At 35.6% G+C, this 17035-nt stretch overlaps 1 protein-coding gene across 1 annotated transcript in view; it reads left to right on the plus strand.

Annotated features, from left to right (window-relative positions):
- Nucleotides 1–3257: 3257 nt before the first annotated feature.
- The window catches only part of LOC149780561 (uncharacterized), a 41446-nt gene continuing 27668 nt past the window's right edge, over nt 3258–17035 (plus strand). Inside the window, exons 1-3 of the mRNA XM_089936395.1 lie at nt 3258–3365; nt 12018–12110; nt 16187–16395. Of these exons, the coding sequence (XP_089792521.1) occupies nt 16347–16395 (49 nt within the window). The 5' untranslated portion in view covers nt 3258–3365; nt 12018–12110; nt 16187–16346. The remainder of the gene's footprint in view (nt 3366–12017; nt 12111–16186; nt 16396–17035) is intronic.

Raw genomic sequence — 17035 nt, forward strand, 5'->3', positions numbered from 1 at the left:
TAAGCTAACTTGACCTTAAGGATTGTCCATTATTTTTGGTGGACCCATCATGAAAAATTGTGCTAAACATCAGTACAGCCTTTATTATCCACATGTACTATAGCTTGTAAAATCATCTGATGAGAATGAAAAGTAGGTTATATCAAAATATCAGTTCACATCCGTTTCAACCCCAAAAATGTAATCCTGTAAGAATGAGTGCCCCGGGAAACTTTAACTAGATGAGAAGAAAATATCAAGTGATCCTAATTGTCACTAGGAGCCGTCTCTTTCCTTCGGAGTTCTTGGGTCCCAAATTTGGATTATATGAAGAACTTGCCTTGCACTCTGATACTTGTTGCAGTACTAATGTGGCGCAAATGCGTAGCATAAATTCTTTAGCACTCCGAACACTCAACGAAAGGGACTCGTACATAGTATACTAAGTGCAATACAATTTAAGCACTAAATACAATAAAATGATTCAAATATTTGAGTTTTTTGTTTGTCACAGAAACAGATTCATTCAGTGGTAAACAAACATTTACAAGTTCAGTTAAAGACCATATCAAACTTGTGTCTCATAAATGTGAATAGTTTAGCATTAGAGGATTGAAAATCCAGTGAATATATTGACAACATATCCTTCCTGAGGTCCATTTATACTAGATAAATTTTGCTCTTAATTTGAGAGCTTTCAATTTTTGACCATGTCTCTTGGAGAATGATCTGAACACTTGTATTCAAACAAAAAACAATGAAATTTAATCTTAAGAAAGAAGCAAAAAATTGCACAAATAGTTGCCTAGTGTTTTAATATATTTTTTTAATATGCAATGCACAGCCATCTAGATGATAAATTTAACAAAAGGAACATTAAAAATTCAGATATCCCAAAGCTGGTCAAGAAACGGGGTGGGAGTTGGAGTGGACAAGTTTTTACAAATAGTAGTATGATCAGTGTAACTCAAAGTATTTCATGTTTTCAATTTGAACCTAAAATGTCACTTGGGTTAAAGATTGCTCTTGAAAAGTAACAGTACCTCTTAAAAACTAGTTCCCAAGTTTAAGTCCAGACTTGAGAAGATTGGTTAAATTTGTTGGACTTAATTTAACCAAATCAGCTGACTTCTAGACTTCAAATTTAACCAAATCATCTGACTTCTAGACTTCAAATTTAACCAAATCATCTGACTTCTAGACTTCAAATTTAACCAAATCGGATGACTTCTAGACTTCAAATTTAACCAAATCAGCTGACTTCTAGACTTCAAATTTAACCAGATTGGCTGACTTCTAGACTTAAATTTAAGTCTGGACATGACGTCTGTTGGTGAATCTAGACCTAATGTTAATTTCACATCATTAAGCCAAGACTCGAGACATTATTCAAACTAGATTTAGACTTGAATTTCAAACAGTGAGATGGCTGGAATCTGGAATATAATTTAAGTCCAGGCTTAAGTTCTGTTGGTGAATTCCTGGATAATTCTCGATGAAAGGATACATATCTGAAGCTCTCTGTGAATATTTATAGTAAAATGAGCCCAACTGCAAACTGCAAAGATCCAGACCAGCTACTGCAAGATGCATATGGTTACAGGCAACTAATTATTTTATGAGCTATGGAATCAGCCTATGTGTGGTGGTATATTTATATACTATCCTCCAAGCAGATCGCGAGTGGTACTGAATTGCTATCATTTCATCTTTATCTGTACGGATGTGTGCCTCATAATGACCTGTTATTAGTTCACCCGATAACCCAGACAGTAGTTATGTAATCTTTATCAGATTATATTGGTAAACAGATTGCGAAGTCTTTACCCATTGCGATATTCTGTTCCATAGTTTAATTGTTGCCGGAAGAAGGGAAAACACACCCTTCCCAATGACTTGTATATTACAGACAATTTAGTGGCACTTTAAAGTTAGAGCTAGTTCGTAGTCTAGATCTACTGTCAATGTTTTGAGCAACGACTGGAGGAACTAAGATCAAGGTCAGATATCAGAGGATGGTCCATTTTTTAAAGAGGATTCTATCAGTTTATGAGTTTGCCGATGTTGTTTTAAAGGTTGTCAACCATATTCTCTATCATACCAAGTATTATCATTTAATCTAAAGGGGATAAGTTTAGGAGGAATGTGCATTATGATTTATTTTCGGGCGCGAGTTTTTCACTCACGTGCGTTAGATATACTTATTTGGTGCTTTCGATAAAGATTTTTTTGAAAAAAAAGAACAAAGTATTCAGGGGGTTTATTTGCATCTAAAGCACCTTTAATTACGCTTGATGAACAAGTGGATCAAGGGCTTTGGAAGTGAGACTCTGGTTTCGTTATTACGGCTTGAGGACAGTGTTTTCCATGGAACTAAATCCATTCGATCAGCAAGGTTCGGGTGCACGTGCTTAAGGATCATATCAATTTAGAGTGACAAATAACACGAACATTTTCGGCATTGCGCGAGGAATGACATTTCAGAGCATCATCTTGTACTGAGGACATTTGTTTGCGCGATAACTACTGAAACTTCATACTTAACAGTCCTTGCATCATTTAAAATGAACCTCGAAACTAATAGACGGCAATAAATATGAAGAATGCTGGAGAATATCAGGTTTTGAAATTTCCATTCAATGCACTTTTAATAATCCTATAATAAAATCACGTCCATATTAACACAATATTGTGACGTGACAGTATAGTTTACGACCATCTTCTGCAAGGTCCTGCCAACCTTGTGCTTATTAGAATGAGACTAATACCTTACAAATAATGTTTCTAGATGAACGCTTAATTATCTCTTTAAAGTATCAATTTATCTTTGTTTTCCGTTTAACTTTCTTTAGATGAAACAAAAATGAACGAGTTTTAACGAATTACTAGTATCATTAACACTGCTCGTAAACTAAAGTGCAAAATTATGAAGCACGAGTCGCTCCTATTATTATTCTAAATGATATTAACACAGGACAGTTTACCTGTGATATGTAGATCTATATATTATCCAACGTCGTTTTAACAAATAGGAGCATAGGCTGCATCAAGCATAAAACCCATACATATTATTATATGTTCACATGACGTTAACACTTCCATAAAGACAGCAGGCTTTAGGATGACCGGAACTCAATTCTCGCCTCTAACATCGGATATTGACCTATCCAAGTCGTGACGCAATAAAACAAGCTTGGACAAAGTTCTGTTTCCGTGGACCTGGGCATATGACATACCCGAGTATCTAAATAAAGATAACCCATGTAAGTTAACGAATCAGATAACTGCGCACCCGTAGACTTATTTCAATATACGCGACTCTCTTCAGTCATAGATCACACGCCGCAAAGCACGGTGCTTTCTTCTGTTAGTGATCTGCTTGAAAGGTAAGATTTTAATTGTTGTCAATAAACTTTCCTTCAAAGATGCAAACAAAATTTCATCTGATATGTGTAAAATTATACTTTGGGGATTTATTACACCAAACAGCTAGAACATGCAAATACAGTAATGTGGAGCTATGTGGAGTATATAGTACCAGATAATCATCGTAGCATCTAGGTGTTAGAAAATGACTTGGTAGCTGAACTTGTCACTCTTATCTCCCCCACCATTTGTAAAATAAGGCAGATTTATATTGGGTACGTGGTACCAGATAACCATCATAACATCTAGGTGTAGAGTTAGGCAATGACTTAGTAGCTTTACTTGTCCATCTTACATCCCCATTCTCTTGTAAAATAACGCCTATGTGTGTGTGTGTGTCTGCGTGCGCGCGCGCGCGCGCGTGTGTGTAGTATGTGATACTATCTAATTATCATAACATCTTCGTGAAATGTTGGTGAATGACTTGGCAGCTGTGTCCCCCCCCCCCCCACACCGGCCTTGTGTGGTTAGGCACAGTTGTATGGGGTAAACAATATTAGGTAATAATAGCATATAAGTTCAGCGTTAGAAAATGACCTGATACTTTTGCGTGTCTCTCTCAACCCTCACCAGCCCCCTTGAGATGAGAAACCACTGTTGTTTTGAGGTCCTTCGAAATAGGGGAAAACACATCTTCAGCCAGGCTTAAGCAGGTGTTTGATTCGCTCGGTATGAGACCCCTTGTTCGTAACAATTCCATTATTTCATGCAAAGTCTTTAAAATTTAATGCCAATTATTGGCTTCTCAGATGAAAATACCAACACTGCGCTTATCAATCGACAAGTACAGATTTATGTTCACAGGCATTTATTGCTATATTAATTTTCTCTTTAGAATGTTTATGTTCATAAGCGTTTATTGCTATAGAAATGTTCTCCTTAGAATAGTTCATATTGTTATGTATGTTTATATTTTTTTAACTCCTGGTACACGATTTTATCTACTTTTATTACTTTTATTCAGGGCTATAAATTATATAGAATATCTTTATTTAAATTTTTCATATATGACCTTAGTATCTTAATCGTTTATTATTACATAGGATCTATAAATAGATGTTGACGTATGTGTTGACAATTATTAATAATAAACTTAATAATAAGACGTAAATGCCGCATATGGCTTAATTTTTCAGTGGCTAATGGTGGTGGTGGTGGGGGGGGGCGACGTTTCTAGAATAATCATATAATGACGCACTGTTTGGGCTACGTCACATGAATAGGCCAATTCGGCGAAAAATTAGTAGTGTATTCTGTCACGTGGGGTCTATGGTGAAATTCAGTCACAATATACAGTGTATTTAAAGAGATAACTGCGCAATCAGTTTCATTCCGATTCTGGAGTTATTCACATTCTTGTGTTCCTGTTGTAAGTCTGAAAACGTGTTTTATGCTGTACTTGGATATTATTCGTGAGGAAAACCATTTGTTTTGATTGTTCACTGGCAAGAGAAAGTGCTCATTACTTCGACTACATTATTATTTTGGAACTGTTATAAATTATGAAAAGGAATTCTTGGACAACGCCAGCTTGACAATATTACGGTTCATGGAGGACCAGTACAGTTCCGGTTTTGAAATTTATAAAGAACTTTTCATTCATTTAGGACTTTCCTAGACCTTTATAAGGATTAGTTTGTATTCACTTCATAATATTGTGAGTTTTTCTCACATTTTCATTTATAATTTTGATAATTAAATTGCTTGTTAAGTTTTACAAAACTTGATGGTTTCGCTTTTTTCTGTTACTTAGTTTATGACCATAGAGTCTTAACAATGTTCATGAGCATTTGAGGTCTATATAGGCTTAAACGGTTCCATTCAACAATAAACATTTTATATTGTTCATGGGACTGAATTCTCATTCACGTTCTGCCGTTGTGAGGCTCACAACGAGCATGCTTTTCAATCTGCTAGTTTCTGCATATTCAGGTGTGAAATTCTTAGTAATTGTAGCTCTTTGGATCAATGATTATCTTTGTAGATTCAACTTTGCCATCTGTTTGTATTTCATCGTCATCTGTAGACAAGAGCAATTTGAGGGAACTGAAATATTATTATTTTCTGCTTGCTGCATAAAGCTCAACATGTTGGAAGTTTGAAGATGAAAAGAAATAAAGTCAGTGTCACGGATATTTGATTTATTACAATCAAAGAAATTAATATTGTCATGCCTCAGATTTCGTAATTAGATCAACTCCTAACACGTACAGTCATTGGATGAGTCACTATTATATGAAAGACCTATTATGTATACAAGTAAAATATGTGACTATTACCTATTTAAAATAAATGGATTTAAAAGCAATGCAAGTCGTTTCTTTACGGTAACATACGTTGCTTTGGACCACGCGATAAGTTGATAAAAGATCTTGAAGTTAACTTTTTCTAATACCCGAAATAATTAAAGTTGTAATATTTTCCACTAAAACTCTTCTGCAATTTGCTAGCATTTTAAAATTGTAATTAGTAAAATGATAGATTAACTGTCAAACGACTGCATAGGAAATGCTCGAGATATTTAACCAGCCAGGCAATGTCCTTTATACGTGAGTATGAGACGGCTCATATTTAATATAAGATAAACGAGTACTACCTAATGTTAGCCAATATATACGGAGAACAGAAACACTATCATTCCCCATCTATGGTCACGTGTTTCACTTTGTTCACAAAATGTATAGCTTCTGATACAAACAGGTTTATGATTTTCAGTACGGATGACGAATCTACAAACGGAAACTCAACATATGGCTGACTATTAATAATTTACCGGTATCTTTCAGTACCTTAAAATCAAAATTTCATCTTCCTGATCAAGGTTTTGCTGGATAAATTAAATAACACGTTTTTTTTTTCGCAAGCCCAGTAAGCAACTTACTTAGAATATGGGATTTGCCTGATCTAGATGTTGAGTGATCATTGGCATCGGACTTTTCTATATTTCAACCACACGACTGTTATTATACAATTTTTCATAATTATTCTATTGGTTTTTTTTTCTCTCTCGAATTTCACAGTATTACCATTTTACTGGCATAAATTTAGAATGCCATAGATCATGGGCCTCGTTCTGAAACTGTCCCAAAATCCCTGATTTTCAAAACATTTTGTATGCAATCAGACAACACAGTACATGTGGAGGCATGTCATAATCTTATCGTAAGTGTTAAAGAAAACCTATATCGAAAGGTTATGCATGTTCTGCGTTGACATTAAATTTGATCTTAGAAAACGCCGTACGATGGTTTGCTCTTTTATTCAACATTTTTCTTTAAAATACTAATTAACTTTGAAAAAATAGAAAGCATTTTTGAAACTGTATTCTAATAGTTATTCTTTGGCGGTGGGTGAAAACACAACCTTAACAGAAGTTGCAATATTTGCAGAACATTATAATACACACATATACTTCTTAACTTCGTCAGTACTTGTTCTGAATCATTTGAATACTTGAATGTAATCTTTTATGTGAATCAATAAGCAAAATAATGTACAGAAAGATAACAAACATTAGAGTGACGGACGTAATGCACCCCTATGCCTACCCAGTGACAATAAACTGTTATCGGTACGAAGGCTATGTAACACACACACACACACACACACACACACACACACACACACACACTTAGTTCCCATAACAGCTTCAGCGTGGTTTTCAACGGCTGATGCGTTTTTCGCAGTGAAAATGTACTGTAAAGCCATTTTGTTCATCAAGGGAAACGCCATCCAGGAATTCCTTCGGAACATATTGCAGTCAAAGAAAAGATACTCTGGCAAGATTTACTCTGCCTGATAACCTATTACACGCGTCTGCTACGACTATTACCACCGTGTTTATAACTGTGAAATGATTACAACTGCCTCGTTAATCGTTGATCTAGCCATAATTAGTAATGTCTCAGCATATTTGTTTGGCGAAAAATGACCAGAAACTTGTCATTTCGCAGCAACGCAGAGAAAGCTAGATTCATCAAGGAAGTTCGACCCTCTAAGTTTGATCTTTCGCGATTACTTACCTAGGCTCCTCACAAATTCGATATTAGATATTACATGCGGGTGGCTCATGTATGTACAGCACGCACAATGAATGCATACGAACCATACCTAAGCAAAATAAAGTCGCTCGGTGACTCCTGATGATTAATTTAGAACGACTGCCGACACTTACACAGCCAAATTTAAACTATGTTAGAGGAGCTGAAACGATAGTATAATGATCAGAATCCTCTGTCATTCACGACAATTTGAAGTCTCCTGGCTGAATCGAGTTTAGTACATTTACAGAATATACTTCTTCCAAAATCTTGGACAAGAATCGACACTTGCCACAACCGAATAATGGGTTTGACATACTAGTAATCGATGAAAAACTGCTCTTCATGTCACACACGTATCATCTCCTACAGGCAGTGAAAAACAAATAAATTTCATCGTTGGACCAACTTCCAAGTACAAAATAAAGTATCACAAGGATTAAAAACGATCGAAATCATATGATTTTAGCTTGTGCCATCGTGATGGCTAGAACTTATGCAGAAAAAAAACCGATACAGTGGAATGGAAACGAGTATTGAACAGAATTATGAAATCGACTGAACCAAAACAACGAAGATAAGCATAAATCCTTTCAGAACAAGCAATAATTTCGAATGAGATTGCGTGTGATGTTTCTGAAATGCAAAGACTTCAAGGCAGCTTAGCCCTTAGTTATAGCTTAGCCCTTCGTTATAGCTTAGCCTTTCGTTATACGTTGAGAGTGTGCCTGAAGTCTTTGGGGGAGATCTCCTCTTTTCGAGGACAGAATTTTCCAGACAAAACATGTTCACATTTTATATCATTTTGATACTATTACTATATCAAAGGATTTCTTAAATACCGATACTGTTGTGACCAATGTGACTAAGGATTTAGCAATCAAAAGCGACATATTCATTGTAGACAGAAATTTCATGGCTGCTTAAGATCTAGACAGTGCTTTCCTGAAGGATAAAACATGATTCAATGTTCTCCTTGCAGACGAGCATTCATTAATAGAGCAGGATAAGAGAGAGAGAGAGAGAGAGAGAGAGAGAGAGAGAGAGAGAGATCTTAAACAATCATAACAACAAAAAGTGGATGTCAGTTATTGAATGTGTGTCCAGCTCGTAGACAACATGTTCGTACCAGAACAATAAGTCACACGTTTGTCCAGAAAAAAAAGACGTATTTACGGTCACGTTTTAAATATTTTGCAGAACAAGGAAACGAATTTACACAATATCATTTATATGAAAGTGGAAAACGTACAGTTTAAAGATTCCATTAGTTATTTGTCTATGCCTGTAAGGACGATGCCTAAAGAATTGGAGTGACAGTAATGGCAAATGACTATTTTCCACACTTTTTCACTACCAAAGCTAATCAACACGTCGTTTTCATGCATTTGTTGGAAGCCTATTACTACGACCACGATGGTATGCGAAAAGAAGAGCAGGACGGTTTCTGTCCTTCAGGGTCTCTACCAGGTCCACTCTTCAGACCCTTTTGAGTTTCAAAAAGAAATAATGAAATATTGTCGGTCTCTTTTTGGACATTTTATGAACTCGTTTTGGAAACTTTCGGCGGTTATCATTGGATCATGGATGTATCGATCCCCCAAAGCACGCTCATACCATTGCCAAAGCATGTGGATTATTGTTCTGAAAAATGTTCACGCCAGAGAAAAAGCTAGCTGTAATCCCACCTCAGTCTTATGAATCTGTAAGAGATCGATATGCGGCGAAAGCTTTACGTTTATTAGAGGTGAAACTGAAAATATGCTATAAACGGCGGATACAAAAGATTGGCTCTCATTCAGTAGATAGTTGGGATTTAGAAAACCCGCGGACAGTGTAAGAATTTCACAGATGTCTATTTTACCTGTTATCCACACCAAGACGTAAAACTATCTTTCGATAGGGTTCACCATGTAGGAGTTGTCCGACAAAACTTACCGACGACGCCTGAGTTTGAAAAGTCAATGATACCAAGTGATAAAAATATTGGAACACGAATACGATCACCTTTGAAAACAGATCCAGAATGTTGTGGTATAGTCGAAGACTACGATATGGTGGACATCGAACCTTTAGTACACTCGAGAGTTTGTTTGGAGGACGGACCAATGCTACACGCTTGTTATACAAAACAGATGAATCTGAAAGACAACTAATCAAATATACCGATTTGTATTGGATTCATTCTTGGGTGTGTAAATATTCTCCATTTCCTACAAGTAACCTTGAAATTGTGATAGAATACATCGACTTAGAACAAATCCGACATAACGAAGGTTTCATAAAATGTCAGGTTCTTCCACCCAGGAACTTTTCTCTTCCGGTTTCTAGCCACAAAAAATCTAATGTTGCCTATACGTTGCACTTCTGCTGAAACATGTAATCAACACTAACCGTATCGTCACGATGACCAAGAACATGGGTGAGTGTCGAATTGTTACATGCTCTCAGTCGTGGATACCGATTATTAGAAATATACGAAGTTTGGCACTTTCCTACCCGAACAAATTCGTGCCAGTTATTAAACACTGCTCTTTTTCGATAAATTACACGATTCATATGCAGACTGGCTGTCACTACTACTTGTCTCTGACATGGAAAGGTCATAACGGAAGGTGAGAAATACCAATCAGAAGTATATGTGCCTATTATCTGTGGTGAATAATTCCATGTACACGAAGAAAGACCTTTTATGTTTATTGCCTGCCAAGCTTTAAAAAATCATTTTTAAAACGATAAAGAACAATTTCACTCAACCCATTTTGAAACATAACGTCTTCGGCTATTGATCCAAACGTGTTCTCAGTAGGGGAAAAGTTTAAATCATTTTTGAAACTTTGTTTGAGTTTAATCTAGAAAAATACAAGATAGGTTAAATATAGGATAATAGTATAGTGGCATATGCAGAGGTGTCTCTAAATAGAGAAAACACTATTTTAGCATTTTAGTTACAATTACTTATCCAGGATAAGCTTTACTGTATACCATGGCTTATCATTTTTTTTTATTTATTCCCTCTCTTTTGTAAATGCATTGTCCACCTTAAACGTTCATGCTATATTATCACAGCAAAAATCATTAAAACAAAGTAACATGATTTCTCATGACATGACATGCCACAATTCAATTGCTTACCGCCTCAAAGCTAAGTCTGCGACTTCTAGCGAAATGACATCTCTTGTAGACCTGGAAATTGTTTAAAAATTAGTTCTGTGGTAGTTTTGTGCGTTGCAAGCACCACAATGGTAGCTTTTACCGCTTTATTTCTTATCCTTAAACGTACGCGGCGTTTGTAGACTGCTTGTATGAGCAATAATTCCCTTCTAAGGAAAACCTTTATTTATGTTGACTGAAGCTGAAAGAGGTACAATACGAAGTATGGAACTGCACTTTAGCATTTGCAAATAAACATATATTATAGTATGTTCGTTTTTCTTCACGTACGTCAGATCATCAAGTCTTTAAAATGATAAATTGTTTCATGAACGCAGGACTGTACACTCAAAGATAATTAAACCATTGCATTCCAGCAACACTTGTCACGTTTTCTGAGTTCTTTGAACTGTACTTAAATCGAAACCCTTTAAAACGAAATATTGTACAAAAATTGGCTCTTTCTATTATTTATGTTCACAGTCTATTCTCAAGGAAACACAACTGGCTTCGTTGCCTGGCGGGGATTTATGTCAAACGTTTGACCGTCACCTTACAAATTAAAGCCACCAATGAAGCATTCCACTTTCAGGATTAACGAAACCGTTTCAATTTTTACTATTTTGATGGGGGTTTTTTTGTTGTCAATTTTTTTTATTTTCGACTAGCGATACCTACAATATATGTGTTTTGTGGACTTTTTTTTACACCTTTTTCTTACAAGGCACTATTTACTCCAGCATTCTTTTGTAGAAGAAACAAAGAAAACAAAATAATTACTCAACTGCATGATGATATAAAGGAACACATATTTACTGTTAATAGGATGTAATTTGCTGATACGTGGTTTAAGCGATAGATAAATGTATATAGCCCAATGAATAACTTTTATAATCATCACAATAAGACCAGTAGAAAGGCAAAGAAAAACGGGAAATATAGAATTCCGAAATTTAAGACTGCATGCTACAGTTCAAACTATCAACTGCAGAATGTTTTCGAAAGATCATTATTATTCTTGGCACAAAACATAGAACTGTTAAAGAACCATATTCTGTATTTTCTAGAGTGCCGTCATAGAAAACTGAATCGCACTAGTCTTTACATATATCACACCAAATCGGGTACAAATTCGTGTTAGAATCTTCACTGGTACCTGAACCTAATTGTGTTTCTTTTCTAATTTGCTATTATCTGCCTTACCTGTTTCTTAGCTTCTCACTTCTTGCTTTCCTCCATAAGAGTCATCGATATTTCTTAATATTTTCCACGTCTCATTCTCCTTTTCTTCTCCAATTCTGTTTTTCGTGTATTGCATCTTTTTTCTCCCCATTTTCCTCTGTGTCTAAGCATATTTCAGCATTTCATCTTCTCTTATAATTGGAGATTCAGTAACTCTTTTATTTTATTTTTTTGCAGTCAGTGGCTGGGCTGGAACAGGAAGGAAGATATCTGCCAATTGCTGTGGTATCAAATCCTCAAGCACCTGCCGATAAAATTAAACTTATGTTGGTATGTGTACTGTTGACATCTTTGATACATTGTTTTAGGTTTCTCTCTCCTCTATTCCCAACTCTCCCAATTTACAGTTTCTGTTTATTTGCCGGACAAAATTAACAGTAGTTCAAGTAACAGAAACATTTGGCACTTGAAAGAGTAATACAAAGTATGATGATTACCAGCAACTTTCTTCCTACTTGCATTCATAATTTTCTATGGCAATGCCATCATAAAGTTTAACTGCATTAGCTGAAATAGTGTCTGGTAAGCATGACCCATCTACTGGAATTATATTAAACTATTTTCCTATGCTCGTACATTCACAGATTTAGTACATAAATCTACCAGAGTGATTGAAACATCTTCCACCGTAATTAATCATGCATTTTGTACCAGTTTTTAAAAACAAAAACCAGAAGAAAATATTAGCGGACAATTTTCTGTGCATTTCTGCCTATGACCTTTACCCTATATGAATTATCTTGTCCAAAAGCATTATTTTAAGAAGCCTAAAATAAATAATATGCATAATACGATATCATTTAGATATTCTAAGAAATTCAATAATTATAGGTTACTGAAAAAATATGAACGAGTTTTTTCTGAGTAATACGGCACAATGTTGGGAGTCATGCATTAGCCAAAAATGTTCATATTTTTCTATACAAAGGCAGTAAACGTTTTATTATATACCTACTTCGTTTTCCTGCCGAAGGCTTACTAACAAAGAAATACACTTACAGAAACAAAATTAATTGAATTTGTGCTGTATTTTAAAATAAATACACAATCCCAGATTCATCAATACACAATAACAATATTAATGCGCACATACCACCACCCATGGTTCTTTGAATTTCGTTGCGCGCTCGACAATAATTTAAAAACATTTTCATTCTGGTCTCCTTAAAATTGAAATTGAGCATATTTAAAAACTTTTCCAGTTGGTTTGGAATGGATGGATTTTGTTTTTATGTTGATGCAACTCAATTCTGTTTTCTTCTTATGACGGACTGGATTTATTAGATCAATTCAGTGTAGTAGGGAGAAGGTGCTTCGATTGGAAATTTAGTCGAAAATTACAATACAACTTTGGTGGGTATCAGGTTTTCCATGACATGGGTCATGTCATTCGGATTTGCAGAACTAAGAAGTAAATTTTAAGGAAATTCAAGATTCATAAATGCAAGTATATTTATTATCATTCTTATTACCAGCTGAAGACTGTCACTTGCATGCGCGTTGTTGGAGGTACCCCGTCTATATCATTCAGTGTACGTCTTCTATTAAACTAGTTAAACGAGGAAAAGTGGAGGTAATACTTTTTCGTTGTCTTATCTTACTGGCTTCGATGCTCTTAGTTTCCTACCAAAACTTTCAGTTGCATTTTTTCTTGAATCTAGTATTTTGACAGACTTGTAAAATGGCGGTCTCTGTTAGATTTGTGACAGCTCTTAGCCTCAGTATGCTTTACTATACTGATTTTATAGACCAGAGAGAACACAGGTCATAGTCTGAACCATTCTATTTGCGAAAAGTTACAAATATTTCTCCTAGATAACTGTTTAAATGATCAGAATAGTATTTGCAATTACTATCTCTCTCACGCTTGTTGTTGACATTGCTAATATAACGTTCATCCCTTTACTTGTTTCAAAATTTCGTTTGTGATTTAGTGAACTATTACACATCGTTAACTTTATCACTCTACTTTCAAATGGACGAAACATCTTGTTTAGTTCATTCACAAATAAATCTAGTCAACCAAAAGCTAAAACGTTAACGACATGAGTGTACATGGTTTGTTTATGAAGTAGTTCCTGATACACAGTACTGTTCTTATTGTTAGGCGGTCCCATAATATAGTAATTTGTTGAGGGGGAGGCATATTGTCTTCGTAGCCATCTTCAGCAGCCCTTTAAGCCAGTTTTTCAAGAGCGTCTTGTAATGTGTTAATGTTATTATTCTTATTCATGTTGAAGACTTTTTTGTCAGCCGTAAATAGTCAAATTAGGAAAGTTCACCAATTCTGTGATGTACTTTATATGCTCTTGGAATAATTCCTGGCCAATTACAGATTCATGTAGCATTCATCATAATATTACTCCAACCAGTCTGAGTGTTCACCGCTAACAACACTTTTTTGAAGTTTGATAAGAAACATTTTAATTTGGTAATTTCATATCGCACGTCTTAATGAGTCTTTTTACAGCGTCGAATCTCTTCTAATAATCCATGCATATGCAGTCTGGGGTGGGGGTTTATCTCGAATATTTTGTTTCAACTCACTTATTCACAACTTCCAGCATTTGAAATGAAGCTGACTTCCCAGAAATGAAGCCATATTGTTTGAATCGAGTGTTCATTTTCATATAATTAACAATATGTTCTCTTATTATGGCTTCCATGACCTTTCTTACCACCAGTAGAATGTGGTTGACAGTTCTTGGTTCCATCAAGGAGCATCACCCAATGATTCCTTTGTAAATATTTAAAGAATTCTTCAAGAATATTTGCCTTGCACTTGTCATTATTAGTTTCTGTTGACTTAAACAACGTTGCAATACAGAAACTTGAGGATCTGCATACAAATTCCCAATTTCTTTGCGAATTTTCGGTTCGGTCTTTATATATTACCTTATTGCTTCATGGTTTGTCTTGCCTTATTCAGTATGTCTTTCTCAAATTCTTTGCGACCTTTCTCAGTGCACATTTATATCTTTTGTGTTTGTGTGGTTCCTTTTACTTTTAACGTATCTTTAACAGTTTAAGTCATTTCGCTACGATGTTTGGAACGTGGCAGTTTATAGTGATGTCTAGCACTTGGGCATCTTGAAAAGTATTCAGTGTTTTGTTACGGTACAGTATACTTTGCAAAACAATTTCTTCGATTCGTTATGAAGTCCAGCCTACCAAAGTATTCTAAACCATTTATTCTGCCCTGATGTTAAACCGTTCATGAGATTGTACAGAATTTGAACCGTCTTAATGTATATTTAAGCTACTTTTTGAGCTTGGAGAGCATTTACGTTAGGGACCGACCATAACATTTTGAGCGGTAGGGGCCTATGGTTTTGTTGTTGATATCGTAAAATGTAGAAAAAGAAAGAAATTCTATCTACGTATTACTTAAAAAATACATGAAAGCTCCATTTAAAACAGCGATGAAGAATACTCAGATTATACAAATTATCCCTACTCACCTATCCTTTTCCCCGTTTCCCTTTCTGAACGAAACATAAATAGTGGATAGCGTCCTCCCCAGCGATAAAAAGGTAGGTCCTTTATATTGAGCCATGAATGAGTAAACTGACTGAACAAACCTCTATGTTGAAAATACACTCATCATCTAGGTTAACACTGTAACCTATACTTGGTAACTGAAAGAGGTCTTAAGCAGTTCATTGTTTAAATTTGACACGTGCATATGACAATTAAAGACACAGAAGGGGACTGCCTTGTATGCGATTAATCGCGTTACCAGTTATTACTAGATGGGCAATTACTCTTTAATAGAACATTGCTAATTGTCAGAAAGACAACCTTTACAGTTAGGTACATATCGATAGGGACGTCTGACTGTTTTGATTTAAGGTTTAATGCGGTCGTTTGGGATGTTACTATGACGTTCAACCTGAGAAATTAATGCTCCTCGTGGGGAAATTCGGACATATAGTACGCAGAGACGTCCGGTGGGGGAATCAGTGTGGTCTTTGTTCCTTTTGATTAACTCCTCTGTGTTCTTTTCCATTGGAAAATAGTTTTTTTTTTATTCCTTCTTTCCGGTTTAATTGTTCCACTAAGCAGACCCATTTTTAATTTTAGGAATTTTGTTCAGAAAAATGCACTATATGTTGTTGATATAGTTATCATGTAACAGTCAGAGCTGAACTGTACGTACACAGTGGCCACTTTTGCCCAGTGAACCAATGTACTCTATATATGATATCATACAATTTCCTCATTAGTCGAAATTAAATCTGAAATTTTCGGATCATAACTAATCCTCTCCCGCTTGTTGGTTTAAAATAGTGATACAAATAGCTATCCTGCATGCTCAAGAAATGTTTTAATTTCTGTTTCTTCAGAGTTGAGAAAAGCCATGCTCAGTTGGGCGATTCCTATTTTAGGTTTCGTCTAATATTTCCACAAGAATCTGAGACCAATTAGATAGCTGAATTATTACAAGGGGGAAGGAGATTCTTCATTTAATTGAGTTGGTGTCCAACAGCCGTGGAATTGGTCAAGATGGATGTAACTGCTAGAACATTTCAGGGAACTCAATATCCAGATGCAGGTTTGATTTAATCTTAAAATGTAGATTTTGTTGCAAGTATATTCATATGTTGAAAAAAACTATGTGATACATTGGTTGAGGTAATGTTGACCCCCCGAGACCACATAATAGCATGGTGGGGGTATATTTCCTTACTATATTATTATATCTGTCTTCTATCCGTCCATTAAGGGGTTTGTGTAAGAAGTAAATGACTATAAAAAAATAAAAGGTAAACATATCAAACATTTTGAAAACAATTTTTAAAGGACAGTGGCAATTAATAAAGATGTCTGCAACATTTACTAATGTTATAAAAAGCCTAGACGATCTTGGCGACATTTAAGCATCAACGACAAATAAGCACCTGTGACAAATAAACATCGACGACGGTTAAAGTTACACGTGCCTTAAATGGAGGTGATTTTATTCACATAATGCTTATTTATCGTGGAACCTTGACATTGGTTTTCATACCGTACAAGGCAAGGCGAAACCCTGCCTTACTGACGTATTTCATGCCGTATTTCATGTCTCTGCTTCCTCGTAAAACAGACTGGGTTTCTGTTTGTCTTCACTGTTTGGTAACGAAAGTTTCGACGGTTGTCCCGTGTGGTCTGCCCCCTGAGAGTAAGTCATGTGCTGGTCAGTCCCGTTGTGG

Source organism: Sinohyriopsis cumingii, chromosome 16, assembly GCF_028554795.1.
Source record: "Sinohyriopsis cumingii isolate HCF-2022 chromosome 16, ASM2855479v2, whole genome shotgun sequence".
Classification (NCBI taxonomy): Eukaryota; Metazoa; Mollusca; class Bivalvia; order Unionida; family Unionidae; genus Sinohyriopsis; species Sinohyriopsis cumingii.